The following is a 25787-nucleotide window of genomic DNA, read 5'->3' as shown; positions in this document are numbered from 1 at the left end:
AGAGACTTGTCACTCGAAGACACGCAATTGAAACCCAGAAACACTTCCAGCTTAATATCCAATGACAATGGCCTCGTAGTGTCAAACATGTCGTGATTCGACACTCGAATCTATGCTGAGACGCGCTCTTCTCTGGCAGGGGTAACCGAGTCTTGCAATACAGCATCATATGCCTTCTCCTGTATAGCTGGCGTCTCGAGCTGTTCTTGAGGTGGAGCTTCGATGAGCCCTTCTGCCTTCGCCAGCTCGACCGCTTCTGTCCAGCCGATGAAGCGTTCATTCAGCACAAATTTGATGCCGGCCATCGTCCGCCTTACTGTCCAATCTCTATTGGACGCTTCCTTTGCACCAGCCTTTGGCAGCTGTTGACGCTTCCGTTCATGTCTCTGCGTCGCCATTATGTTACGCTCCTTCAAGCAGATGATCCATAGAGCATGTAAATCGTCAAAGGATTTGCGACGCAACTCTTGTGCGGTCCAGCTGCGACCATGCTTGGCATCTTCTGCAGGCGACGTCATGGTCTGCTTGTCTGGACGAAAGAATTGCCAGAGCGGGTGGTTCTCCGGCGTCGGGATTGGCTTCTTCTTCGCATTGGGTACAGGTAGCAATGGGTGTGTCTGCGGTTTTCTCCGCATACTTGATATGTGCGTTGCTGAGAAGGCCCGGATGAACTGCGATGGTCCACATGCATGCTGCACGAAGGCCCTGCACGGCTGCTTCAACATGATGCTCTTGGGTGTTGTTTGTGCCTGCTGCTCGCGGTGAATCTTTTCAACTTTCGCTTACATCAGCGACCACGACCAAGACGAAACAGTCGAGAGGCTCTTCTCCTGTGTCTACCACATAGTGTGCTCAAAAGAAGCTCCCTGTGTGCTCTGTAAATCATGTTCAAGTCAAGATGCTGCATGAATCTCGTCTCTGCTGGCAAATCAGGTGTTTCTACAGCTTACTCTGCTCGCTCATTCTCTAGCGCTACGAGACATGCTCCTCGTCCCTCCTCTCGTATCCGCTACCTCATCATCGTCATGCCCATCACGGCTTTTGCCCTTGGAACGTGGCAAGTACAGCGGCGACAGTGGAAGCTGGACCTAATTGACGAGGTGGAGGAGAAATTGAGGCGACCAGCACTCGCGTCCCTGAATGAGATTGATCCACTCTTGCAGCAGCCCGCAGAAGCGGGTGATGCTGTGCCTGTGCAACTGCGTGGTACATTTCAGCATGATAGAGAGATGCTTGTTGGTCCGCGGCAGCGAGACGGCCAGACTGGTTATCATGTCGTAACGCCCTTTAGGGAGCTTGAGACTCAACGAGGCTTGCTTGTCAATCGCGGCTGGATCAGCAAGACGCTCGCACGGCAACAAGACCGACCAGCTGGACTGCCACAAAGTACCACAAGCATCTTTGGACTACTACGGCGAACAACCAACAAGAACTTATTCACACCTGCGAATAATGATGTGAAAGGTCAATACTACTATGTCGATATTGAACAAATGTCGGCGCATACAGGATGCGAGCCTATCCTTGTGGAAGAGACTATTGACGCATCGTATGCAACTGACGATCTGGAGGAGCAGGGTATCCCTGTTGGCAAGCCACATGAAGTCTTGCTCCGCAACAACCACATGCAGTACATCGTCACTTGGTATGCGTTGGCATTGGCGACGAGCGCCATGAGCGTCTCCCTTTTCCGCAAAGCACCGACAACGGCGTTCACCCGCGCGAGACGGTCTGCTTCATAGCATGCAATAGTCAAAGTACTGCTCAGCGAATCACTTGGGACCATTCGTGCTCTTGCAGTTCACCCTTCAGCACCTCTTCCAGAGCCATTTCCTTCTCAATCCGTTCGTTGTTGAGCTGCAACGAAGCCGCTTTGACTTCTTCTTCTAGCTTGACGAGGTCTTTTTGCAGCCATCCATACTTTCTTCGCAGAATCTTCCATCGTGTTCGCATATCGAGGCCTTCTTCCTCCTCGTCTGTTCCTTCATGCTCATTATCATCCCACAACTCACCATCCGGTGTCAGCAAATCACTGAGTGTTGGTCGTGAACCGATACTCTTGATGCCTGCAGCCGCCATGGCAGAAATATACTGCGTATGTGCCGGGTGTGTCTTTGGAATTGGATCACTCGGCCTCAGTGCTTCCGTTTCATGCACCGTTCGCATGTGTTTCGCCAGCGCATCACTGCGCGTAAATGATTTGTCGCATTCTGGGATAGTGCAGTAAAATGGCTTTTCACCGGTATGTGAGCGAAGGTGGGCGACAAGGGCGAAACGCGAGGTTTGTGGTAGACCTTTACGTGTGCAGTCATCCCATTCACAAGTGTACTTCGGACGTCTGTTGCCTAAATGATCTTCATGAAGATGCTTCACAAGACCGTCTGTATCCCCTTTGTTCTCGTTGCACGGGCCCGAGGGTGTATCATTCCAGCGACAAATGGTGACATGGCTCTCTTCCTCGTCTTCCGCGACTTCGATGATATAGGTCCCGTCAGAGTCGGAGGAGACATCATCTAGAGCATCATCCTCTGCGACAAGCTCTGGCGAGAGCGAGCCGCGCTCCTCTGCGTCGTCCTGGCCGGCTTTGGTCATGTCGTCCAGATCTTGCGGTGTAGCGAGTTTGAAGTTGCGACGACGCCAAATTGAAGTTGAGCGTGGACTACAAGTATACAGATTGACAAGCGAAGAGAGCTCCTCTATGTCACGGCAGCCGCTTGATGTCGCTGCTCTTGCTGCTGAACTCAAACAAAGTGAAGAAGCTGCTCGAAGACCCAAGTTCTTGACAGCTGCTCAACGTGCTGAACAAAAAGCTGCATTGGCACTCGCTAGACGTGCTCAAGAGGTCGAGGCTCGCCGTGGAGCTCCTGCAAAGCTCAATCCGGATTATGCAGTCTCAGACGATCGGATCGTTCGGTCAAGTGCTCCCTCGTCCGTCTATGGAACAAGTACAGGACCCGTCAAGAAGAAGCGAAAAGTGAACGATCCTCGCAAAGTCGTATTTGACTGGGATGGCGGTGATGATACCACGCACGCTGACCAAGATCCTCTCTATAATCAGCGTCAGGCTCCTCGGTTTTACGGAAGAGGCACACTCGGTGGGTTAGCAGATTCTGCTGCAGAAACGTCAGAAGCATATGCACGCGCAATTCATGAACGTGCGCCTGAACAAGCTGCAGAGTTGCTTGCTTTTGAAAAGCGTCATGCAGACAAGAAAGGGTGGGACGACCGTCACTGGTCTGACAAGACACTCGCTGAGATGCGTGAGCGAGACTGGCGTATCTTCAAGGAAGACTATGCAATACAGACAAAAGGCAGTGCGATTCCGCAACCCATCAGGCATTGGGAGGAAGCAGATTTCCCCAGACCTGTGATGGAGGTGATAAAACAAGTCGGCTATGATCAGCCTACGCCTATTCAGAGAGCAACAATACCCATTGGCCTACAAGGGCGTGATATCATTGGGATTGCCGAAACGGGGTCTGGTAAGACGGCTTCCTTTGTGCTCCCCATGCTGGTCTACATCCAATCTCTACCAGCACTGGATCCCTCTCATCGCAATGATGGACCCTACGCGATTGTACTAGCACCGACACGAGAGCTTGCCCAGCAAATTGAGCAGGAAACGCGCAAATTTGCCAGCAGTCTGGGTCTCAACGTCGTATCGATTGTGGGAGGTCGATCCATTGAAGAGCAGTCGTTCAATCTGAGTAAAGGCTGTGAGATTGTGATTGCCACTCCTGGGCGACTACTAGATTGTCTCGAACGACATGTACTTGTCCTCTCTCAGTGTACATACGTGGTCATGGATGAAGCAGATCGAATGGTTGACCTCGGATTCGAAGAGGCCGTTAACGAGGTTCTCGATGCACTGCCAGTTCACAACATGAAGCCAGACTCGGATGCTGCGGAAGACCCAACGCGAATGACGGCCATGATTGGTGGCAAAGAACGATATCGACAAACTGTCATGTTTTCAGCGACCATGCCTCAAGCAGTCGAGAAGCTTGCTCGCAAGTATCTGCGGCGGCCAGCGACCGTCATCATTGGCAATGCGGGACAAGTCGTCGACACGGTCGAACAACGCATTGAAATGTGTACTGGCGATGAACGTCGCAAGAAGCGACTCGAACAAGTTCTGGCAAGTGGCGAGTTTGACCGGCCCGTCATTGTCTTTGTCAACACCAAGAAGTTATGTGACTATGTCTCTCGCGTATGCAACGACTGTGGGTGGCATGCAGTGACACTGCACGGTGGCAAGTCGCAAGATCAACGTGAAGCGTCGCTTGCAAAGTTGCGTTCAGGACAGGCGGATGTGTTGGTTGCAACTGATCTTGCGGGTCGCGGCATTGATGTGCCAGGTGTCACGCTTGTTGTCAACTTTGGTATGGCCAAAACGATTGAAGACTATGTCCACCGCATCGGTCGAACAGGTCGTGCTGGTCGCAAAGGTGTTGCACTTACGTTGATTGGCGACGAGGACAGCGAGTTGTTCTATGCACTCAAGACTGTCGCGAAGAATGCGCCGAACCTTCCCTTGCCCATTCGAACGGCCGTAAAGCCGAGTTTGATGCGCGCCGTGGAGACATAGGCTGCAATCTCGCAATGGAATGACGGGACAGTGTCAATTGATTCAAGATGTTCTCATTTGTGGCATAGAGCCTTCCATTTGCAGCTTACCAACGGATATGACGACAAAGTTGGTTGAAGCTGATGACCAAACCTGCTCAAAAATCCGAGCCTGCTACGTTGGACAGTATCGACTCCGGATAGGACCGCTCACGAAGGCATGCGTCAGACCTCACGCAGTGATCACATCATGTGCCCTTGAGACAACAATGTTTTCTTTTCAAGAGGCTAATAGCTGATCTCACCTCTGCTCTCTTATCAGGTTATGCAACACCTGACTCTACAGTCTGCTTATCCTTATTGATCGTCCCATGGACCAACAGTCACAATCTAGGTGACGAGTTATTCCAACACAAGCACAACACCCTATGCGTCAGCCGCTGCATAAAGCGTCCAGATAATGTCAATGGAGTCATGCGCCGGCGATTGCACACACTTGCCTTGTCGGTGTCATGGATGTTGTGACTACTACCACTGTCGAATTGCACACCTACATCATTACTGGCAGTCTGTTCCATCTGTATGCAAGCAGTCATTTCCAAATGGAGCTGCAAAAAGCCAGAACAGCGAGCAGTCCCTTTCTGCGACAGATAGCCAGCGAGAAAAAACGTGTCATCTTCCTTTATATGGGCCTCTGGTCTTTGTCCGGCCCTGCTCGGCATTCGTCAGCTGTCACATGATTCGTTGACTTACCAGCTTTGTCTTGAGACTTCCTTCGCTCGTGTACCGTTCAGGCACTGCTCAGCTCGACTCACACACGTCAAGTGTGAAATCCTAGTTAGTGACGCATGCGTGCCCTGCAGCTGTGCCGTCTGGATGCTTCAAGATGCTTGTTCCAGATGGATCTCTTTGCCTGATGGATAGTGTCATTCGGGCCTAGAGCTCCGTGACACGGCCTAAAGTCCCTGACCTATTTCGAAAGAGGGAGATAGTTCTAACGGCTTCAGTTCCCGTAGCGGCTACCATTTCCAGATGGCGGGGCTGAAGGTATCAAAAAAGAAATTAGGCAACACTACTTAATCACTGTTGTTTGTGTCCACGGTGGATTGCAAAGTACCTGCAGCACTTTGAAATTTCCAACCCCGACATTCCGAAACGAAAGTCACACTTTACGCATGACAAGCCGTGTCAAGGTTTCCCTCAAGCATGATCCAGGGAAACTAATGCAATAAGATAGCTGTCTCGGTCCACTGCTTCGGAGGTGTATATGAAGACAGTTCGCTTTGCAGCCACTGCATATGACCTGCCACAATTTGGTCGATGCTCGCATTCGCATACATGGTCGAGTAGAATGCAGGGGCTTCATTGAATCCGATGTTACATACAACGCTAGCATAACGTGCTGCTTTGTTTGCGAATGTCGCCTTGAGGCAAGTTGATGGTCTTTGCTCACGGTTGCGACATCAAGTCATCGTTGCAATTTGACGATGCAGATCATTTTGCAGATTCATCACTGCCATATTTTGGCTCTCTTCATATTTTTGGCAGTCGCTGGAGTCCGAAGACCCTGGACTTGACACACTCCGATAACAGCAAGAATGAAGCGTTTCATCTTTCTGTTGTACTCAAGTCTTCTCCTCATTGGCAAGTTTGCGCCATCGGACGCATCTCCGACTGCAGCAGCCGCAGCAGAGCCAGGCCGCACAGCAGGCAAGCAAGAAGAAACATCAACAACGACTCAGAACACAAACCGCGGCCAAAAACGCGTCCGATCTGACGATGGGGCAGGTTCAAGCAAGGCACGAGAACAGACACAAACACCTTCAAGTACACCAACGGCAAATGTCGACAAATGCTATGGCTTGAAGCTTCAGTTCCACAAGGAGCTTTCGAGCATCAGCGAGATTGGATGTGCAACGGCATGCGGAGAAGAGGCAGCTCTATACCGAGAGTATTTGAGGAATGTCAAGGCAAGACATGTCAACGAACGCAGCTGTTTTCAATCCAACGTTTGTGTAAACACAAGACTTGTTTCCGCTGGGTTCTCCGCTGCGCTCTGGGCTGAGCGAGCATGCACACTGTCACTGTGTCCACCCAACGAACAAGTCAATGGCCCATTTTTCCAATGTAAATGTGAAGCGACTCTCATTGGCTTCCGAATCCACCATGTTGACCCAAAATACATGTACCTGATAGAGAGATCGGTGACACAACGCCAGCCGATATCCTGCGGACATGTGGCGATCAGGTGCCATTACATCTGCATTGCGAGGCTCTTGACACAAGAAGGCTGGGAGTTGGAAAACGCGGCTTGGGATCCTTTGGTCGATTGCGATAGAGACTCCCCAGGAACAGCAGAGCGAAAGAGACTCTGTCACCACAAAAAGCCAGGTCCCAAGAGCAAGTCGAGTCAGTCGAAGCAATGTACCGCTACTCTCCAGAGGGAGCTAATCTTACAAGTGCCTCTTACACAATCGATCTTTACCATTGATCTCAACAAAGAGCCCGCTGAAGATCCAGTTGCACCTCTCACTGCAGCTGGCTCATCTCAACAGCCAAATCTCAACCTGGAGTGCACACAGACATTTTTAAGTTTCGGTCTCGAGCAGAATGAGGTGTGCCTTGACCCCAAAGACCCCCAACCCGGATATTGCCCTCCTGGCCCCTAGCTCCTGCTCTGTTGTGTTATAAAAGCAGAGTCTTGGACCCTACACATGGCATTGCTCTCTATATGCTCTGGCTGCTCAAGACTCTATTCTCTGCTCTTCTTCCTCTCGTCTCTCGTCTCTCATCAACGCTTGTCACATTATCTCTACTTGTGCTCTTACCCTTCTCGCTCCCCAACAATATCATCCTCTTATCTCTTCTGGCGCTCTTGCCCGTTAACGCCCGCCTCGTTGTCTCCTACGTCTCTGCTTTGTGTCGCAGACCTGACATCTCCAAGTCAGCTCCTGTACTCTCGTTCCCTCTTCACTGTCAGATTTCTCGCTCGAGCCTGAAAAGTATCAAGAGACAGCCTTCTGCTGTCTTCGCCCTTCCTTCACAACTCATCATCTACTCCTACTTCTATCAAATTTCTATCTCTAGCAAAAGCACTCTGCCTATCCTACTCGCCCATTCATGAAGATGTCAATTCGCTGACGAAGAGCAGATTGTAATTGAAAGGTGGCACGTGCATGCAGTTTTCCAGGACGACATGTTGACCAGCCTGTACAGACAGAGTTTTTTTTTTTTTTGTTCCGTTGTCTTACATACCTACTCCTCTCAGGACTCTATGGCCTATATAGGAACTCAGCGGCACCGCCGCTTGTTCTGTCTTTGAAAGATACACGCCTCACGTGTATGGTTCTTCCAATACTTGTCCTCGCGCGCAATGGGTTGCGGCACTTCCTGCTCCGTCATTGTTGGCGATCTGGCCTAAGCCAATATTTGTTTATATAGCGGGCAACACCGCTGTCTCGCTGTCCTACTTCGGGGCAGTTCGAGTACAGACAGAGTAATGCCGTCGTTGCCGCGAGGATTCAGCTTGCTATCATCTCTCAAGATCAAGTTGGCCGGCCTAGTCCCACGCGTCAGCTGGGATGAACAAAGCAATTTCATTGGTAATGTGATGAGCTGCACCTTGTCTAAACATCGTCGCTCTGGTCAATCAAGCCTTTATTTGCAATCAACGACACGGCATCAGAGCAAGCATCAAAGTTGTCACTACCTCCTGTGCCCTGCTTGGTTTTGTTTTGTAGCCTGTCAGCTGCGGAGGGCCGCTCACTTTCAGAGCGGTGGTAGTGTCAGAGAGCAACGTGGTCTGCAGCTCGCGAACCACAGACCCAGCGTGTCTTTCGCCGAAACGATCACAGCTTTGGCAGTAGCCGGCACGACTACGGCCTCGATATCGACCAGGTTCAAGGTCGTTGTGCGGCCACGGCCAAACAAGGCATTGCGTCACGGTCCTCACTACCGTATCCATATAGAGCGGCACTGTCGTCTCAGTCTGCAAATATACGCTGGGTCTTAGCAGCGTTTGAGAAATCTCCTCTATATCCATCGAATTGATAGAATAGGCAGTACTGGTCGCAAAAATGAATGACGACGGGGACACTTCCTTGGTTTTATAGACTGAAGAATGTCGCGAAGGATACGCCAACCCGTTATTGCCAGTTCGAACGGTCGTCAAGCTGAGTCTGATGCGCGCCGTGGAGACATAGGCTACAACCTTGCAATGACATGATAGAACAATTGGCCTCTTGTGTCAATTGACCCAAGATATTCTCCACTGCAGCTGGAGCGTAGAGTTGTTCACTATCGCAATTTACCAATGAATATGGCGACAAATTTGAAGAAGTTGCACGGGACGTTGCTAGCTATCTACAATATGAGATCTGGAACACAGAACTTGTCGTCGTCTTCTTGAGGACTGGTGCAGGTATCTTCGGCTTGCGAAGTCATCAGATACGTCCCGGGTCCATAGATGCCACGTTCAGGCTGGTAAACCGGTAGCATCTGAACTGCACAGCTAGGCGAGGTCTTTTCGTTACCTTGAGGGAGTGACCTGTCATCAAGGGTTGACATCCCTTTGGCGTTGTCATCGCCGTCGTCATCCTGAGGTGACTCATTAAGGTTCAGCAGCTCTTCGAGTGCATTGTCGTTGTCGTCATCTTGTGGAGGCTGACATTGAGATCGAGCAGCTTATGGGAAGTGACATCGCTACTCAATCACTTGTTCCTTGTGACCACGGTTGTTTGCAAAGTACCTGCAGCACTGTAAGGCCGCAGGTGCTGCGCCCTCACATAGACGATGGGAATACCTTGTTCAGATGGAACGCGGTTTGTTGGGACGAAGCACGTGCTTGCTGAGCTGGCAGCACGCTATTGAGAAGCATCTCTTATGTTTTAAGTATACTTCAATCTATTCCACATCTCATTTTCAGGCCTACTGCATACGTATAGTTGCTTGAGTGGTGAAAGTGGAGGAGCAGCGACGTAAGGATTCTAAGGACTTACAAGCACTTTGAAAATTTTAACCCTGACATTCCGAAACGAAAGTCACACTTTACGCATGACTCAAACCGCGTCAAGGTTTCCCTCAAACATGCTCCAGGAAAACTAATGCAATAAATTTGCTGTCTCGGTCCACTGCTTTGGAGTAGTAGTTTGAAGACAATTCGCGTCGCAGCCACTGCATATGACCTGCGACAATTTGGTCGATGCTCGCATTCGCATACATGGTCGAGTAGAATGCAGGGGCTTCATTGAATCCGATGTTACATACAACGCTAGCATAACGTGTTGCTTTGTTTGCGAATGTCGCCTTGAGGCAAGTTGATGGTCTTTGCTCACGGTTGCGACATCAAGGCATCGTTGCAATTTGACGATGCAGATCATCTTGCAGATTCATCACTGCCATATTTTGGCTCTCTTCATATCTTTGGCAGTCGCTGCAGCTGGAGTCCGAACACCCTGAACTTGACACACTCCGATAACAGCAAGAATGAAGCGTTTCATCTTTCTGTTGTACTCAAGTCTTCTCCTCATTGGCAAGTTTGCGCCATCGGACGCATCTCCGACTGCAGCAGCCGCAGCAGAGCCAGGCCGCACAGCAGGCAAGCAAGAAGAAACATCAACAACGACTCAGAACACAAACCGCGGCCAAAAACGCGTCCGATCTGACGATGGGGCAGGTTCAAGCAAGGCACGAGAACAGACACAAACACCTTCAAGTACACCAACGGCAAATGTCAACAAATGCTATGGCTTGAAGCTTCAGTTTCTCAAGGGGTTTTCGAGCATCAGCGAGATTGGATGTGCAACGGCATGCGAAGAAGAGGCAGTTCTATACCGAGAGTATTTGAGGAATGTCAACGCAAGACATGTCAACGAACGCAGCTGTTTTCAATCCAACGTTTGTGTAAACACAAGACTTGTTTCCGCTGGGTTCTCCGCTGCGCTCTGGGCTGAGCGAGCATGCACACTGTCACTGTGTCCACCCAACGAACAAGTCAATGGCCCATTTTTCCAATGTAAATGTGAAGCGACTCTCATTGGCTTCCGAATCCACCATGTTGACCCAAAATACATGTACCTGATAGAGAGATCGGTGACACAACGCCAGCCGATATCCTGCGGACATGTGGCGATCAGGTGCCATTACATCTGCATTGCGAGGCTCTTGACACAAGAAGGCTGGGAGTTGGAAAACGCGGCTTGGGATCCTTTGGTCGATTGCGATAGAGACTCCCCAGGAACAGCAGAGCGAGAGAGACTCTGTCACCACAAAAAACCAGGTCCCAAGAGCAAGTCGAGTCAGTCGAAGCAATGTACCGCTACTCTCCAGAGGGAGCTAATCTTACAAGTGCCTCTTACACAATCGATCTTTACCATTGATCTCAACAAAGAGCCCGCTGAAGATCCAGTTGCACCTCTCACTGCAGCTGGCTCATCTCAACAGCCAAATCTCAACCTGGAGTGCACACAGACATTTTTAAGTTTCGGTCTCGAGCAGAATGAGGTGTGCCTTGACCCCAAAGACCCCCAACCCGGATATTGCCCTCCTGGCCCCTAGCTCCTGCTCTGTTGTGTTATAAAAGCAGAGTCTTGGACCCTACACATGGCATTGCTCTCTAGATGTTCTGGCTGCTCAAGACTCCATTCTCTGCTCTTCTTCCTCTCGTCTCTCTTCTCTCATCAACGCTTGTCACAATATCTCTACTTGTGCTCTTACCCTTCTTGCTCCCCAACAATATCATCCTCATATCTCTTCTGGCGCTCTTGCCCGTTAACGCCCGCCTCGTTGTCTCCTACGTCTCTTCTTTATGTCGCAGACCTGACATCTCCAAGTCAGCTCCTGTACTCTCGTTCCCTCTTCACTGTCAGATTTCTCGCTCGAGCCTGAAAATATCAAGAGACAGCCTTGTGACATCGCTGCTCAATCACTTGTTCTTTGTGACCACGGTTGTTTGCAAAGTACCTGCAGCACTGTAAGGCCGCAGGTGCTACGCCCTCACATAGACGATGGGAGTACCTTGTTCAGATGGAACGCGGTATGAAGGGACGAAGCACGTGCTTGCTGAGCTGGCAGCACGCTATTGAGAAGCATCTCTTATGTTTTAAGTATACTTTAATATCTTCCACATCTCATTCTCAGGCCTACTGCATACGTATAGTTGCTCGAGTGGTGAAAGTGGAGGAGCAGCGACAAAAGAATCCTAAGGCCTTACAGAGTGGTTTCGAGTAAAGATATCTAGGGTTGTGATGGCAATCAATGCCGCATTGACGGAGTCAAAGTCGGCAGCTGTCCAACAGTTTCACTTGAGGAATAGCAAAAAAGGGGGTCCCGCCACACCCCAAGCCTCGTGCGATTTGATCACCAAACAGTTCGCCGCATCGCGGTCAGTGGCCCTGGCCACTCTACACCAAACCCGGATGTTCGATCCATCAAAGGACGATGTTCAGGAGTGGATCGCGGAGCTCCAGTTTATCTGCCAGGAGGCTGATCAAGAAGACGAGTTCCCTTGCATCAGTCTTCGGGTGCCAGAGTCGGCCTTGCCAGACGACAAGCCTCCGAGCGCCAACGAGTCGGTGGCTGCCCTCCAAGAGGCCATGTTGGTCCAGAAAAACCGAAAACGATCCAGGGGACCCGTTTTTCAGTCAAGGAGTTCGATCGCATGACCCAGCCGTTCCGTGCCAGCGCTCAGAGAGGTGGAGCAGGCCTCTTCTAAGCCTGTCGTTACTGCCAATAACTTTCCCAACAGGAATGATCAAGGTGTCCCTTGGTGCAAGATGTGTCGTACTTATCACTCGCGCAATGTCAGGTTGAGATTGCGGTTCTCGATTCCGGCCCTCTCGACCAGGATGAGTGTGATGAGATGTCGGATGGATGCCAGAAACATCAAGAATAGGTTATGGCGGCGGAATCGTCGATAAGCTTGGTGGACCATGACGACCGCGGCATGGTATACCTAGTGGACGGCGGGATCCGTCGCAACTCCCGGGATCCTCCAATTTTGCATGCTCGTGATGTCGGTGGCGTTGTCGATGAACACGATTACAAGAGATTTGAAAGCGTGAAGGTTTTGGTTCGGGAAGGTGATGCTTGGCAATACCGGATTGCTGAAACTGGAAGCCCGGTGACACTGGTGAGTTCGCAGTACTTGGAGACGTATCATCCAGACGTGCAGCTTATAGAGAAAGACGACTCGCATCGCCCGCTCGGTGATTTTGTACCCGGAATGAGGACTCTCTCCAAACTTGGCTGCACCTTCAATATTCTGATCAAGACAGTGACTGGTTCGGCTTTTCGTCTTGAGGTATTTGGCCACATTGTTCCTGGTTTTCAGAAGTGGTTGTTGATCGGCTTGGATACGCTGAGTCGGTACGGCATGGTTTTGGACCCAGCTAAAGAGTTTTTCACCGCGGAATCAGGCAGCGTCTTTGGGCCCCTGCGTATTTTCTCATCTGGCAAAGTGGTGGCTGCACAGACCACAAATATCCTTCCGGGCCCTCAAGCACTGGTCCCAATCAAGGCGCCCTCTTTGTATGGCGATGTGCTTTTGGTGGGTTGTGATTTTGGCGACAGCGCCCTGCGTTCGTCGTGCAAGGTTGCAAATCAGCTCCTCGGCGAAAAGAGTACGATGGCATGGGTCGCAAATTTTGGAGCACGGCCAGTGCTGCAGCACTGCTGCTTCGAAAGGGTATCACTGTGGGAACTGCGGAACAGCTCGAGGACGACACTACCTGCTACAACGTCGACTTCTCTGCCAATCCGGCCGTCAATGTCAGTCTTACAACTGAGTCGGAGGAAACGGGTGAGGGTGGAGTCGACGAGATAGACGTCAATCCTAAGCTCGATGACCACGATCGGGAACTCATTATGCAGGTCCCGCGCAAACATCCTAGGGTGTTTCGAAAGGCATGGGGTCTCCTCAATGATGGCGATGCTATGAAGACTGTACCGAAGGCTGGTGTGAAGCCGATCAGCACTGCACCGTATCGCAATTCTCCCGCAGCTAAGGCAACTCTGGACTCTACCTGGACAAGATGGCCCGACGCGATCGCATTGAACCATCCTCTTCACCGTGGTCCAGCCCAGTCGTTGTTTTGCCCTCTCACGGCAAGCCACGGATGGTGATCGACTTTCGCAAGGTCAACGACTGCATCGAGCGAGACCCTTACCTCTTCCCCGCCAGGACGGGATTTTCTCGGCCGTGGCCGGCGCACAGTTTATCTCGACATTCGACTTGACCAAAGGCTTCTATCAGATTCCAATCAAGGAGGGCTCAAGTCACATCACGGCTTTTGCTTCCCACAGAGGCCTCGAACAGCTGAAGGTCTCGGTGATGGGTTACAAAAACTCACCTGCCTTTTTTCAACGCAAGATGGACGAGATTCTTGCCCCTTATTGATGGCAATTTGCGGTACCTTATGTTGACGACTTGATTGTGTGGTCGAAGTCAATGTCCGATCATGCGAGGCACGTGGACTTAGTGCTCAAGGCCATCGGTGATCGTGGGTTCACGCTCAGTGCGACTAAGCTGCATGTGGCTTACGACAACATCTCATTGCTGGGTCACAAGGTCGGCAGGCTCGGTCTAGCAACGCAAGCGGACAAGGTTGCGGCTATGTTCAACCTACGAGCACCAAGGACCTTGAAGGAGCTGGAGACGCTGTTGGGCACAATCGGCTATTATCGTCATTTTATCCCGAACTACGCTCAGATCTCTCGCCCTCTTGTCAACGCGAAAGTGGCTGTCTCTTCCCAGTTCAATGTGGTCTACAAGTCTGGCAAACATGGTACTAGCTCCAAGCCCGATATACCGTACACGCAGCTGGCAGCAAAGCGCTTTGAGTGGACCACTGAGTGTGACGAGGCCCTCAAGCAGTTGAAGGCGGCAATCACGGCGACACGGGTGCTTGCTCCGCCTGATTTTAGTCGCCCCTTGATCCTCTTTTGCGATGCATCTCATCATGGCTATGGGGTAGCTGTTCATCAGCTACTTGCAGGATGTGTTGGCCGCAAAGAGGAGCGCCTAGTGTTGTTTCTGTCGAGGACATTGAAGAAGAGCGAGAAGAGTTATGCTCCGACAGAGCTCGAGGCCAGCTGCATCATATGGGCACTCACCAAGTTGAGCCATTACTTGGTTGGCGCTGACTTGCAGGTGGTCACAGATCACGCGGCCTTACAGTGGCTCTTGGACACCAAGTTACAACCTGGACACAACGGTAAGCTCGCCCGCTGGTCTGTTATTCTGAATGACTACAAGGACAAGATCAAGGTCACTCATCGCCCTGGTGTCTATCATGGTAACGTTGACGGTTTCTCCCGCCTTCTCCAAGACGAGTCTATCGATGTGCACACCACGGCTAGTATTGCTGACGCCGACGTACAATGGCCAGCTCTTTTTGCTGCGGACAGGCACATGTGCGGCATCTACAAGGCCGCCAAGAGGACATCAGCACACACCACGGACACGTTCTTTGGCAGTCTCACCGTCGATCCAGTATCTGGCAAGCTCTTCGCACATCTGTCTGATGGCACCCGCTGGGTCCCACCCTGTCGATGTTGGAAAAGCTCATCACGGACTGTCATGAGTCGTTCAATCATTCCGGCCACAAGAAGACCTACAATACCCTTCGACGTTCGTTATGGCATCCCGTTCTGCATACGTTGTGTCTCAAGATTTGTCACGAGTGCGCGGCCTGCAAACAGAATAAGGACAGTCGTCAACCAAAAGCAGGTTTTCTTCAACCACTGCAGTCACCTCCTCATCCATTCCACACTGTGTCGGTCGACTTCGTCACGGGCTTGCCACGTTCAGACGGCTACGACGCTTTCGCGACTGTCACCTATCTATTCAGCAAGGTTGTCCGCATCATTCTCTGCGCCAAAACGGTCACAGCCGCGGCTTTTGCACAGCTCTTCTTGAATCAGGTGGCGCGTTACCATGGAGTCGTGTGCAAGATTGTGTCTGACCGCGACTCTCGATTCACGAGTGAGTGGTGGACGCAGTTTTGTCGACTAGCGAAGGTCGAGAGAGCCATGTCTACCGCATATCACCCGCAGGCAGACGGCAAGTCAGAGCGCACCAATCAGACTGTCGAGGTCGCCCTTCGTCATTGCGTCGACTATGCTCAGCACTCTTGGGCAAAATTGTGCCTCAGGTGGAATTCACAATCAACATGAGCAAACATACGTCGCTGCAGCAGGAGCCCTGCCGCGTCCTTTATGGCCTCTTACCGCGCGACTACCTCTCAGCTAGCCCACCGGCTTGGTCTTTCAACAATGGTCAACCTGTCTCTGCTGAGGACCTTCTCGCGGAACTGCAGTACGTTCGCTCGATTACAATAGGTGCCATCGCTCTTGCACAAGCTCGTCAGAAGGATTCATACGACAAAAGACACAGGCTGACGGAGTTCCAAGTCGGTGATGAGGTGCTACTCAGCTCGAAGAACCTGGCGGCCAAGGTTAGTGGTCGCGACAACAGCAACAAGCTCAGCCCTCGCTACTTTGGGCCGTCGAAGTTGCTTGAGCGCATCGGTCCTCTTGCTTATCGCCTCGCCTTGCCGCCAAAATGGAGGAGTCATGATGTATTCAGCGTTACCAAGTTGGTCGAAGCGACACCCGGCGCCACCATCACTCTTCCAGAAGAGATCGTTGCAGACCGACCCGACTTACACCAACCATACAATCCTCGCGTGGTTTTCGATACCTCGGCTGCATCTTAGGGACTCGGGGACGAGCCTTTAACTCGTTTGGGGAACATGTAAGGCCGCAGGTGCTACGCCCTCACAAAGACGATGGGAATGCCTTGTTCAGATGGAACGCGGTATGTAGGGAGGAAGCACGTGCTTGCTGAGCTGGCAGCACGCTATTGAGAAGCATCTCTTATGTTTTAAGTATAGTTTTATCTCTTCCACATCTCATTCTCAGGCCTACTACATACGTATAGTTGCTTGAGTGGTGAAAATGGAGGAGCAGCGACGTAAGGCCTTACAAGCACTTTGAAAATTTCAACCCCGACATTCCGAAACGAAAGTCACACCTTACGCATGACTCAAACCGCGTCAAGGTTTCCCTCAAACATGCTCCGGGAAAACCAATGCAATAAAATCGCTGTCTCGGTCCACTGTTTTGGAGTAATATATGAAGACAGTTCGCGTCGCAGCCACGTGCACTGCATATGACCTGCGACAATTTGGTCGATGCTCGCATTCGCATACATGGTCGAGTAGAATTCAGGGGCTTCATTGAATCCGATGTTACATACAACGCTAGCATAACGTGCTGCTTTGTTTGCAAATGTCGCCTTGATGCAAGTTGAAGGTCTTTGCTCACGGTTGCGACATCAAGGCATCGTTGCAATTTGACGATGCAGATCATTTTGCAGATTCATCACTGCCATATTTTGGCTCTCTTCATATCTTTGGCAGTCGCTGGAGTCCAAAGACCCTGGACTTGACACACTCCGATAACAGCAAGAATGAAGCGTTTCATCTTTCTGTTGTACTCAAGTCTTCTCCTCATTGGCAAGTTTGCGCCATCGGACGCATCTCCGACTGCAGCAGCCGCAGGAGAGCCAGGCCGCACGACAGGCAAGCAAGAAGGAACATCAACAACGACTCAGAACACAAACCGCGGCCAAAAACGCGTCCGAGATGACGATGGGGCAGGTCCAAGCAAGGCACAAAAACAGACACAAACACCTTCAAGTACACCAACGGCAAAAGTCTACAAATGCTATGGCTTGAAGCTTCAGCTCCTCGGGAAGTTTTCGAGCAACAGCGAGGTTGGATGTGCATTGGCATGCGAAGAAAAGGCAACTTTATACCGAGAGTATTTGTGGAACATCAATGCAAGATATTTACACAAACGCGGCTGTTTCCAGTCCAGCGTTTGTGTAAACACAACCCTCGTTTCCGCTGAGTTCTCCGCTGCGCTCTGGGCTGAGCGAGCCTGCACACTGTCACTGTGTCCGCCTAACGTATTTCAATGTGAATGTGAAGCGACTCTCATTGCCTTCCGAGTTCACCATGTTGACCCACGATACCTGTACCTGGTGAGGAGATGGGTGACTAATGGCCAACCGACACTCCAACATTCGTGGTACAGCTGCCACTACATCTTCATTGCGAGGCTCTTGACACAGGCAGGCTGGGTCTTGCAACACGCGGCTTGGGATCCTTTGGTCGATTGCGATCAAGATTCCCCAGGAACAGCAGAGCGAGGAAGACTTTGTCATTGCAAAAAACCAGGTCCCAAGAGCAAGTCGAGTCAGTCGACGCAATGTACCGCTACTCTCCAGAGGGAGGTAGTCTTACAAGTGCCTCTTACACAATCGATCTTTACCATTGATCTCAACAAAGAGCCTGCTGAAGATCCAGTTGCACCTCTCACTGCAGCTGGCTCATCTCAACAGCCAAATCTCAACCTGGAGTGCACACAGACATTTTTAAGTTTCGGTCTCGAGCAGAATGAGGTGTGCCTTGACCCCAAAGACCCCCAACCCGGATATTGCCCTCCTGGCCCCTAGCTCCTGCTCTGTTGTGTTATAAAAACAGAGTCTTGGACCCTACACATGGCATTGCTCTCTATATGCTCTGGCTGCTCAAGACTCTATTCTCTGCTCTTCTTCCTCTCGTCTCTCGTCTCTCATCAACGCTTGTCACATTATCTCTACTTGTGCTCTTACCCTTCTCGCTCCCCAACAATATCATCCTCTTATCTCTTCTGGCGCTCTTGCCCGTTAACGCCCGCCTCGTTGTCTCCTACGTCTCTGCTTTGTGTCGCAGACCTGACATCTCCAAGTCAGCTCCTGTACTCTCGTTCCCTCTTCACTGTCAGATTTCTCGCTCGAGCCTGAAAAATTTCTCGCTTGAGCCTGAAAAACATCAAGAGACAGCCTTCTGCTGTCTTCGCCCTTCCTTCACAACTCATCATCTATTCCTACTTCTATCAAATTTCTATCTCTAGCACAAGCACTCTGTCTATCTTACCCGCCCATTCATGAAGATGTCAGTTTGCTGACGGAGAGCAGATTGTAATTGAAAGGTGGCCCTTGCATGCACTTTTCCAGGACGACATGTTGACCAGCCTGTACAGACAGACTCCGACAGAGTAATGCCGTCGTTGCCGCGAGAATGCAGCTTGCTATCATCATCCAAGATTAAGTTGACTGGCCCAGTCCTACGCGTCAGCTGGGATGAACAAAGCGATTTCATGCGTGATGTGATCGCCATAACTCCCAACTCCATGCATGGAAGAGCTTGCAATGTAGATTCCACGAGCTCCTTGTTCTCCAACTTGTGCTCCAGCCCTCTGACTGGTACTGCTGCGTTCATCATCACGCTGACGAACTTGTGGGCATCATAACCATGTGATACGCGGATGAGTGGATCAGTGCTTTTTCTTGCAGTGAGATGTTCGCCACATGGGTGCCGTAACCTGTTTGGAGCATCTGCCATTAGATTCGCCCCACAGGAAAATCGCTCAGTGCACCTTTAGACAACACGCTGAAGATGCGCCTCTTGAGATCGTTTTTATGGGGAATCTTATCTTCAGTGCAATCATCTTTGTTAAGCTCTGAAAAAGGCGCTGGCTCACCCTTGAGCACTCATAACTACAGCTTATTTCTCAAGTATGTTAGGCCCTCGATCTTCTGCTTGACACTCGTGAATTAAAAACTATATTCATCGTATTGATAGAATAGGCCGTACTGGTCGCAAAAATGAACGACGACGGGAACACTGCCTTGGTTTTATTGACTTAAGACTGTCGCGAAGGATACGCCAACCCGTTATTGCCAGTTCGAACGGTTGTCAAGCCGAGTCTGATGCGCGCCGTGGAGATGTAGGCTGCAGCATTGCAATGAAATGATAGAACAATGTCAATTGGTTCAAGATATTCTCCACTGCAGTTGGAGCGTAGAGTTATTCATTATCGCGATTTACCAATGAATATGGCGACAGATTTGAAGAAGTTGCACGGGACGTTGCTAGCTATCTACAAATTGAGATCTGGAACACAGAACTTGTCGTTGTCTTCTTGAGGACTGGTGCAGGTATCTTCGGCTTGCGAAGTCATCAGATACGTCCCGGTTCCATAGATGCCAAGTTCAGGCTGGTAGACCGGTTGCATCTGAACTGCACAGCTAGGCGAGTTCTTGTCGTTACCTTGAGGGAGTGACCTGTCATCAAGGGTTGGCATCCCTTTGACGTTGTCATCGCCGTCGTCATCCTGAGGTGACTCATTCAGGTCCAGCAGCTCTTCGAGTGCATTGTCGTTGTCGTCATCTTGTGGAGGCAAGCTGACATTGAGATCGGGCAGCTCATGGGAAGTGACGTCGCTGTCATCCGCGCGTTGGTCCAACTGGTTGGATTGCTGATTCTGGAGCAAGGCAAGCGCATTGTCGCGTTCGTGGTCGTGGTCAGTTGTGGCTGCGGCTGTAGGAGGCTGTTCAATGAGAGCTGGATCAGCATCATGTCTCGTGCGCATCAGCCTGCATCTCGTTTCAGCAAACTCAGGATTGTCACGGCAGTTGCATTCATATTCTTCAGACGACTTTTTGCAGGAACGGCCTGTCACGACTGTGTATTCGGCTGAGGGCTGTTTATCCCAACCGCCTCTCACCAACTTGAGTAGTATCCTTTTCGGAATGCAGCTGTAGTGAGTATCGGTCCAAACCGCGCCCGGCAGACTGACATCACTTGGATTAACCACGTAAGGGTCGAAATCAGTCCTAGCCGCTACGTTTGCCGTGAGCTGAAGAATGCGAAAAAAATGTGCTTCCATGTAGCATAAACATTGCTTTTTCTCTGCAATTGGACGTTGAGCTGATGACTGACCTGCACAAGAACCTGAGCCTGCCATGTTGGATGGCATACGCTCCGAATAGGACCTCTCACGCATGCATACGTCAGACTTCACGCAGCTATGTTGCGACCTCGAACATGCAGGTTTCCCAAACTTGTCATACCAATCTGTGACTGCGGCGGAGCATTGCTGCTTGCAATCTCTCTTCATGGAGATGGCGATCACCTTTTGCAAAGGCACCGTCATGTTATAGCAGATGCGAGTTTCTAGGTCAGACCATGACCCTGTGTTCTTCTTCAACTTCTTGTTGGACCTCTCGGGGTCTTCGCGCTCTCGTCCAGGTTCGAGAGCCCCTGGCCCGCGAACTTCGCCAGAGGTTCTTACAGGCGCTGCGGCGGCGCGACCTGCATTGGGCGCAATTGAGGGAAACAATGGGCAGACAAGCGCTAGGAGAAGCAACACAACGACCGACTTCAGACGAACGGCTGATGTGAAGCGCGACATGACGGATGGTGGAGCGGATGTGTTGGCGCAGCTGAGACTTTGTAGCTGAAGGGCAAAAATGCTTGCAAGGTGACCTTTTCAGGGTTTAGATGCATAGCGTCGTGAAAGGAAATTTGAGGAGGAACAGAGCTTGAGACAGCATGTGAGGCTTGCTCGTCTCCTCCCTTTCAGCAAAGGTCTTCAATAGTCCAGTTATAGTACTTATTCGGAAGACTGAAAGCTATATTCATCGGATCGATAGAGTGGGCCGTGCTGGACGCAGAGGTACGGCACTTATGCCGCTCTCGTGACGATGACAGTACATCGTTCATGCACTTTAAGGCCTCAACGAATGCACCGAACCTGCCATCGCCGTTCCGAACGGCCGTCATATGATGACTGATGCGTGCTGTGGAAACGTAGACAAAGGCTATCCCGTATTGAAGCGCATCTTGAAAGATCGATCTTGATTCTGTGCGCTGTACAGAAAACTGACAATCGCATCATTCTCCTTGATTTGTTGGGACTGCCAGTGTCGCTTGACGGCCGAGAGAAGCGCTTCTTCCTTTTCGACGCGTGTATACCGGTTTGGCAGCATGCTCAGTGATGCCGACCCCGCTGCAGAGGCAGGAAGCATCGCATCTGAGGAGTTCATGGCTGATGCTGCAGCTGTAGGCGATGCTGTTCCGCTTCCAGCGACTGGTCCAGCAGATGAATCGAGGTGACGGGGTAGTGTAAGGTGGTGTACTTTGCGATACTTGTGCAAGGCAGCATGGTCCAGCGAATCGACTTCGAACTAGCTGTTAGCATGTCTTTTCGGAAGAGATAGACTTGCCAGTGGAATGAGGGTCCCATTCGCGTCTTCCTGGTACTCTCTATAGTGTGCGCCGCGTTTCGCCCGTGCTTCTCTGGGCATATCGTCTGCGGCACCTTTATCGGCATGGGCGCTGAAGCCGTTTGTTGCGCGCGAGTCTTCCTTTTGGACACGTTTGGGCGGCATTATGATCTTATGTATCTGAGGTACTGAGGCGTTCTACTCGATGAGGCCTGGTGATATGAGCTCTTGAAGTGGTTGAATGCCTCAAAAATCAAAAATGTCTAGCCAATGTCGCTGCGGGGGAAATCGACATCAACAGCTTACTGCCAACTCTACTCAACCAAGTCCATCTCCCTGCTCAAGATGCTCATCGTCGGCCTTACAGGCGGCATCGCTACGGGCAAGTCAACAGTCTCCAATCTCCTCCGCTCAAAAGGTATCCCCATTGTCGACGCTGATGTCATTGCTCGGCAAGTCGTCGAGCCCGATCAGCCTGCCTACAATGCCATTCTCGAGGCATTCGGGTCAGATACACCGGATCTGCTCCTTCCTGACAAGTCTCTGAATAGACCTGCTCTTGGCAGAAGAATCTTTGGTGATGACAAAGCGCGCAAGGTGTTGAATAGCATCACTCATCCTGCTGTTCAGAAAGCAATGCTCTATGAGACGCTACGCGCATATATTCGCGGCGCCGCCATTTGCGTACTCGATGTACCGCTGCTTTTTGAGGGCGGGCTTGATGCGTATTGCGGTGTGACGGTGTGTGTTGCTTGTTCAGACAGTCTACAACTGGATCGCTTGCAGAAGCGCGATACACACCTCACGAAGGAAGATGCAGAAGCACGCATGCGCTCCCAGATGAGCATGCAGGACAAAAGAGACAGAGCTGATCGAGTGATTGAGAATGATGGATCCCTGGCAGACTTGGAAACGAATGTCGGTGCCTTGCTCGACCAAATCAAGCCATACCAAGTTGTTAGCTTGCTGGAATGGCTTGTTCCGCCGTTTGGATTGACGATGGGTCTTTGGACGCTACTTGCCAGACGGGTACAAGCCAAGCCCAAGGCGAAGCTCTAGATAAATCTTTGTAAATATGTACATTTTACGATCGCTTGACCTTCTTCTGCTCGACGCACTCGCTACAGTACCACTTCCCAATTGGTGGCTCCTTCAAGCCAACACAGCCATAATGGAACCATTCTCGAGCGCAAGAGTCGTTGTCGCATGCAACCATTTCGCCATAGGATACTTGTTCGCAGAAACAATAGGTTGTCGTATCTTCTCCATTCTCATCATCTTCGTGATCCAGGCCACGGTCTTTTGGAGGCGCTGGATATCCATTTGGTAAGAGCGGCGGGCCTGCGAGTGCTGAACTAGGAAGCGGGCGCGGTAAGCCTGTTCTTGCGCGTTTGAGGGATTTGACGGGTGTAGCGTGACCATTGATGGTGGCATGTGTTCCTGCTGGGCTCGGCGCTTGAGAAGGTGTTGCGATGGAGGTATGGACATAGGCAGGAGACGCAGCTTGTCCTAGCGGCGATGCAGCAGCAACGGTGGGTGTACCGAGGCCTGAGCTCAGATTAGTCCCACCACTTCCTTCCATCAATACAATCTTGCGAGTCTCCTCATCAAGCTTCTTGAGTGTCCGATCAATCAGCTCAAGTGCGCGCTTTGCCAAAGTCTCCTTCTCATACGTCTTCTCGATGGCTCTTGCAAAATCAGTGCGCATTTTGGGTATATATTGGTCTTCTTTTGGAAAGACCTCTAGTGAGCCATGCGAGCGTATATGCTTACTGATGTGGTGCTCGCGACTACGAATTTTGCGCATCCATTCAGTAGACTTGTAATCAATCGAGCGCAGCTCATCGAGCAAGTGAAGGAGCTCTGATGGGATATTGTCTAGGGAGTCAAAGACGAGGAAAGCGGCCGTCTCGCCATCCATGGCGTCAGCTAGCAGTTTAGAGAGCTTCTTTAGATACGAAAGCCAAGAACAGGGCGATGCGCAATGGCGAGCTTCTGAGGAGGATGTCACTGGATGTGTCTGAAGATCTCGTCGCTCCGAAAGTTGGAATTTGGCGTGTTGTGCCCGCTTATGTAAGCTGCCTTTTCGCTAGACTCACTTGCGCAAGAGGGCTCATCAGTACTAATCGTCGTTACAGAACTGTCATGGCCCTTGCTATCCTCCCTGGAGGCATCCTCCCGGAAAGCCGAGTGATTTTGTGAAGCCGCTCTTGTGGGCCCATCTGCAATCCTCAAGTCGCTTCTTTGCTGTCTCTTGACTTGACACGACGAGACCATCCTGCTGCCATGGGCCTCTATCTGCTCATCTTCTCATCGCTCCTGCTTGCTATCATCCTTGCTGCTGCTTTCTACTATCTACAATCACAGCAAGGGATCTTGACTCTCCCGCTCACTGCACAACAATCCATTGTGCTCATCACTGGGCCTACTGCTGCAGGCAAGACTGCCCTGCTGCAAAGACTAGCATATGGCCATGCTACCATCAAGCCAACATACACTTCACAAGCCATCAATAGTGCACGCTATGTCTCTGCGGGGCAAAAGACGCGTCAACTAGTCGACGTCCCAGGCCACCCGAAATTGAGCGGGTTGATGACGACTGCTCAAGGTCTAGGCAAGCTGTCGCGCGTCATTTTCGTCCTCGATGCATCAGCGCTTTCTAAACAAGCACCTGCTGTCGCTCAGCGTTTCTTGGATACATTGACCATGGTGCGACAAAAGAACTTGCCGTTCGAGTCGGTGCTTGTGCTGGCCAACAAATCAGACTTCTTCACGGCACTGGACAAGCAAGGCGTCAGTAAAGCGCTAGAAGAGGCTATTGCAGAAATACGACGAGCAATGGGTGGTGCAGTGCGTATGGAAGCCATGGAGGAGGAACGGGATGAGCAGGCCTTGGAATGGCTTGCTGAGTCGGATGAACGGTTTTCACTGGCGGGAGAAGGCATCGAGGTGCTTTGTGGGAGTGTGCTCAAGGGACAAGGCATGCAGACTCTGTCTGACTGGCTCGACTGAGGCGATCTATTTGATGTCCACGGCTCAACTCAACTTCGGCGCCTCAAAAAAAAAGTTGACGAAGACTCTTTCTTTTGCGACAAACGACACCAGACATGGGCGTCATCTTAGGCTATGCAGAGCCCGTAGGCAAGAAATACATACAAGCAACACTACGCGATGCAACTATTTCTCGACTCGGCGGGCCCATGGCAAGCCTAGCGTCATCGCCCATTCTAGCAGAAGATGATGAACGGCTGTTGTGCGCCGTATGCAAGAAACGCATGCGACTCTTTCTACAGCTCTTTGCACCTGAATCAGATGAACGGCCGCATGCGTGGATGCGCGTCTTGTACCTGCTCACGTGTGTCAATGGCAAGTGTGCGAAACAAGGTTGGTCACCGAGTATCAAAGTGCTGCGATCGCAATCAACGACCACAGACTTGCATCCAGTGAGCAGTCAAGAGGATGAGCAGTTTGCGTTGAATGAGATTGTCAGCGAGTCTGAACCAGCAGACGTTGCTTCCACAAAAGAGAAGGAGGACAAGAAGCACGCAGCGGTGCTCGTTGAGAATGATGGCAGCGAAAAGTACACCAAAGTGAAGGGTGATGGGGCATTCTACAAGTTTAGCAAGCGTTTGCAAAAGGCACCAGAGCAAGTCTTGCGGTACTACAGGACGGAGCAGCTGCTTGCAAGTTCACACGAAGCAGCCTTGTGGATTGCCGATGCACAACAACTGGCAGACAAGGATATCCCTGCCTGTGCATGTGGTGCTGCAAGATCTCTCGAGTTTCAGATGATGCCGACGGCCATCTCTTTCCTTGGACAGGACGAGACGAAGCAGGACAGCATTGACTATGGCGTGCTAAATGTGTATACGTGCAATGAAGCATGTCGCCTGGGCAATGAGGGATATGCGGAGGAAGTGTGCTGGCGACAGGAGTATGATATGCGCACCAGCATCTTCTAGCGCACCCGTCACATCCCCAAACATCTCTCAGCATGGGCCCTCCTCCATACCCGTCCAAAGTCCATAGTTGAGTCCAAGTTGACTGATATTCAACTCCAAATTTGTTTGCGGCGCGAAAATCAACAACGACGACCCACGACCAC

General features: G+C 51.1%; 18 protein-coding genes across 18 annotated transcripts; 11 read left to right on the top strand and 7 right to left on the bottom strand.

The window, feature by feature from the left end:
• Positions 1-110: 110 nt before the first annotated feature.
• On the bottom strand, positions 111-635 carry BCR37DRAFT_345324 (mitochondrial 39-S ribosomal protein L47 (MRP-L47)-domain-containing protein; the record flags this gene model as incomplete). The annotated part of the gene is made up of 1 exon (XM_040867615.1): positions 111-635. One exon carries the CDS (start codon positions 633-635, stop codon positions 111-113), a length of 525 nt encoding a protein of 174 aa, XP_040726648.1.
• A 159-nt stretch (positions 636-794) lies between these two features.
• On the top strand, positions 795-1874 carry BCR37DRAFT_377703 (SURF1 family-domain-containing protein). Its single transcript, XM_040868882.1, has one exon. The coding sequence runs from the start codon at positions 885-887 to the stop codon at positions 1740-1742; it is 858 nt and encodes a 285-aa protein (XP_040726647.1). The 5' UTR covers positions 795-884; the 3' UTR covers positions 1743-1874.
• On the bottom strand, positions 1765-2592 carry BCR37DRAFT_407781 (uncharacterized protein; the record flags this gene model as incomplete). Its single annotated transcript, XM_040872124.1, has 1 exon — positions 1765-2592. The coding sequence occupies one exon, from the start codon at positions 2590-2592 to the stop codon at positions 1765-1767; it is 828 nt and encodes a 275-aa protein (XP_040726646.1).
• A 349-nt stretch (positions 2593-2941) lies between these two features.
• On the top strand, positions 2942-4504 carry BCR37DRAFT_337647 (P-loop containing nucleoside triphosphate hydrolase protein; the record flags this gene model as incomplete). Its single annotated transcript, XM_040867270.1, has 1 exon — positions 2942-4504. A coding segment is annotated over one exon (1563 nt), but the record flags the coding sequence as incomplete, so codon positions are not given.
• Positions 4505-6151: 1647 nt separating this feature from the next.
• Positions 6152-7150, bottom strand: BCR37DRAFT_377699 (uncharacterized protein). The gene is made up of 3 exons (XM_040868881.1): positions 6812-7150; positions 6646-6775; positions 6152-6452 (listed from the first exon to the last, which is right to left on the bottom strand). Exons 2-3 carry the CDS (start codon positions 6749-6751, stop codon positions 6205-6207), a joined length of 354 nt encoding a protein of 117 aa, XP_040726644.1. The 5' UTR covers positions 6752-6775; positions 6812-7150; the 3' UTR covers positions 6152-6204.
• Positions 6863-7660, top strand: BCR37DRAFT_377698 (uncharacterized protein). Its single transcript, XM_040868880.1, has one exon. It carries the CDS (start codon positions 7281-7283, stop codon positions 7563-7565), a length of 285 nt encoding a protein of 94 aa, XP_040726643.1. The 5' UTR covers positions 6863-7280; the 3' UTR covers positions 7566-7660.
• Positions 7661-7987: 327 nt separating this feature from the next.
• Positions 7988-8647, top strand: BCR37DRAFT_377696 (uncharacterized protein). Its single transcript, XM_040868879.1, has one exon. It carries the CDS (start codon positions 8066-8068, stop codon positions 8576-8578), a length of 513 nt encoding a protein of 170 aa, XP_040726642.1. The 5' UTR covers positions 7988-8065; the 3' UTR covers positions 8579-8647.
• Positions 8648-8889: 242 nt separating this feature from the next.
• Positions 8890-9514, bottom strand: BCR37DRAFT_377694 (uncharacterized protein). Its single transcript, XM_040868878.1, has one exon. The coding sequence runs from the start codon at positions 9130-9132 to the stop codon at positions 8929-8931; it is 204 nt and encodes a 67-aa protein (XP_040726641.1). The 5' UTR covers positions 9133-9514; the 3' UTR covers positions 8890-8928.
• Positions 9515-10391: 877 nt separating this feature from the next.
• Positions 10392-11551, top strand: BCR37DRAFT_377692 (uncharacterized protein). Its single transcript, XM_040868877.1, has one exon. The coding sequence runs from the start codon at positions 10636-10638 to the stop codon at positions 11119-11121; it is 486 nt and encodes a 161-aa protein (XP_040726640.1). The 5' UTR covers positions 10392-10635; the 3' UTR covers positions 11122-11551.
• A 428-nt stretch (positions 11552-11979) lies between these two features.
• BCR37DRAFT_377690 (uncharacterized protein) lies at positions 11980-12349 on the top strand (the record flags this gene model as incomplete). The annotated part of the gene is made up of 1 exon (XM_040868876.1): positions 11980-12349. A coding segment is annotated over one exon (248 nt), but the record flags the coding sequence as incomplete, so codon positions are not given.
• Positions 12350-12961: 612 nt separating this feature from the next.
• Positions 12962-13978, top strand: BCR37DRAFT_377688 (uncharacterized protein). The gene has a single exon (XM_040868875.1). It carries the CDS (start codon positions 13195-13197, stop codon positions 13684-13686), a length of 492 nt encoding a protein of 163 aa, XP_040726638.1. The 5' UTR covers positions 12962-13194; the 3' UTR covers positions 13687-13978.
• A 3044-nt stretch (positions 13979-17022) lies between these two features.
• On the top strand, positions 17023-18418 carry BCR37DRAFT_412518 (uncharacterized protein). The gene has a single exon (XM_040872227.1). It carries the CDS (start codon positions 17036-17038, stop codon positions 18083-18085), a length of 1050 nt encoding a protein of 349 aa, XP_040726637.1. The 5' UTR covers positions 17023-17035; the 3' UTR covers positions 18086-18418.
• A 1136-nt stretch (positions 18419-19554) lies between these two features.
• Positions 19555-20046, bottom strand: BCR37DRAFT_391611 (uncharacterized protein; the record flags this gene model as incomplete). The annotated part of the gene is made up of 1 exon (XM_040871029.1): positions 19555-20046. One exon carries the CDS (start codon positions 20044-20046, stop codon positions 19555-19557), a length of 492 nt encoding a protein of 163 aa, XP_040726636.1.
• Positions 20047-21072: 1026 nt separating this feature from the next.
• BCR37DRAFT_253095 (uncharacterized protein) lies at positions 21073-21925 on the bottom strand. The gene is made up of 2 exons (XM_040866648.1): positions 21683-21925; positions 21073-21643 (listed from the first exon to the last, which is right to left on the bottom strand). The coding sequence occupies exons 1-2, from the start codon at positions 21845-21847 to the stop codon at positions 21278-21280; spliced, it is 531 nt and encodes a 176-aa protein (XP_040726635.1). The 5' UTR covers positions 21848-21925; the 3' UTR covers positions 21073-21277.
• A 44-nt stretch (positions 21926-21969) lies between these two features.
• BCR37DRAFT_377681 (uncharacterized protein) lies at positions 21970-22899 on the top strand. Its single transcript, XM_040868874.1, has one exon. The coding sequence runs from the start codon at positions 22028-22030 to the stop codon at positions 22739-22741; it is 714 nt and encodes a 237-aa protein (XP_040726634.1). The 5' UTR covers positions 21970-22027; the 3' UTR covers positions 22742-22899.
• BCR37DRAFT_345173 (uncharacterized protein) lies at positions 22767-23603 on the bottom strand (the record flags this gene model as incomplete). Its single annotated transcript, XM_040867605.1, has 1 exon — positions 22767-23603. One exon carries the CDS (start codon positions 23601-23603, stop codon positions 22767-22769), a length of 837 nt encoding a protein of 278 aa, XP_040726633.1.
• A 365-nt stretch (positions 23604-23968) lies between these two features.
• BCR37DRAFT_386217 (signal recognition particle receptor beta subunit-domain-containing protein) lies at positions 23969-24694 on the top strand (the record flags this gene model as incomplete). The annotated part of the gene is made up of 1 exon (XM_040870420.1): positions 23969-24694. The coding sequence occupies one exon, from the start codon at positions 23969-23971 to the stop codon at positions 24692-24694; it is 726 nt and encodes a 241-aa protein (XP_040726632.1).
• Positions 24695-24789: 95 nt separating this feature from the next.
• On the top strand, positions 24790-25644 carry BCR37DRAFT_391606 (programmed cell death protein 2; the record flags this gene model as incomplete). Its single annotated transcript, XM_040871028.1, has 1 exon — positions 24790-25644. One exon carries the CDS (start codon positions 24790-24792, stop codon positions 25642-25644), a length of 855 nt encoding a protein of 284 aa, XP_040726631.1.
• Positions 25645-25787: the final 143 nt, after the last annotated feature.

The sequence above is a fragment of the Protomyces lactucae-debilis genome (genome assembly GCF_002105105.1).
Source record: "Protomyces lactucae-debilis strain 12-1054 chromosome Unknown BCR37scaffold_5, whole genome shotgun sequence".
In the NCBI taxonomy this organism is placed as follows: Eukaryota; Fungi; Ascomycota; class Taphrinomycetes; order Taphrinales; family Protomycetaceae; genus Protomyces; species Protomyces lactucae-debilis.
The sequence above is the reverse complement of the archived record's forward strand: the minus strand, read 5'-3'. Positions and strand labels throughout refer to the sequence as shown.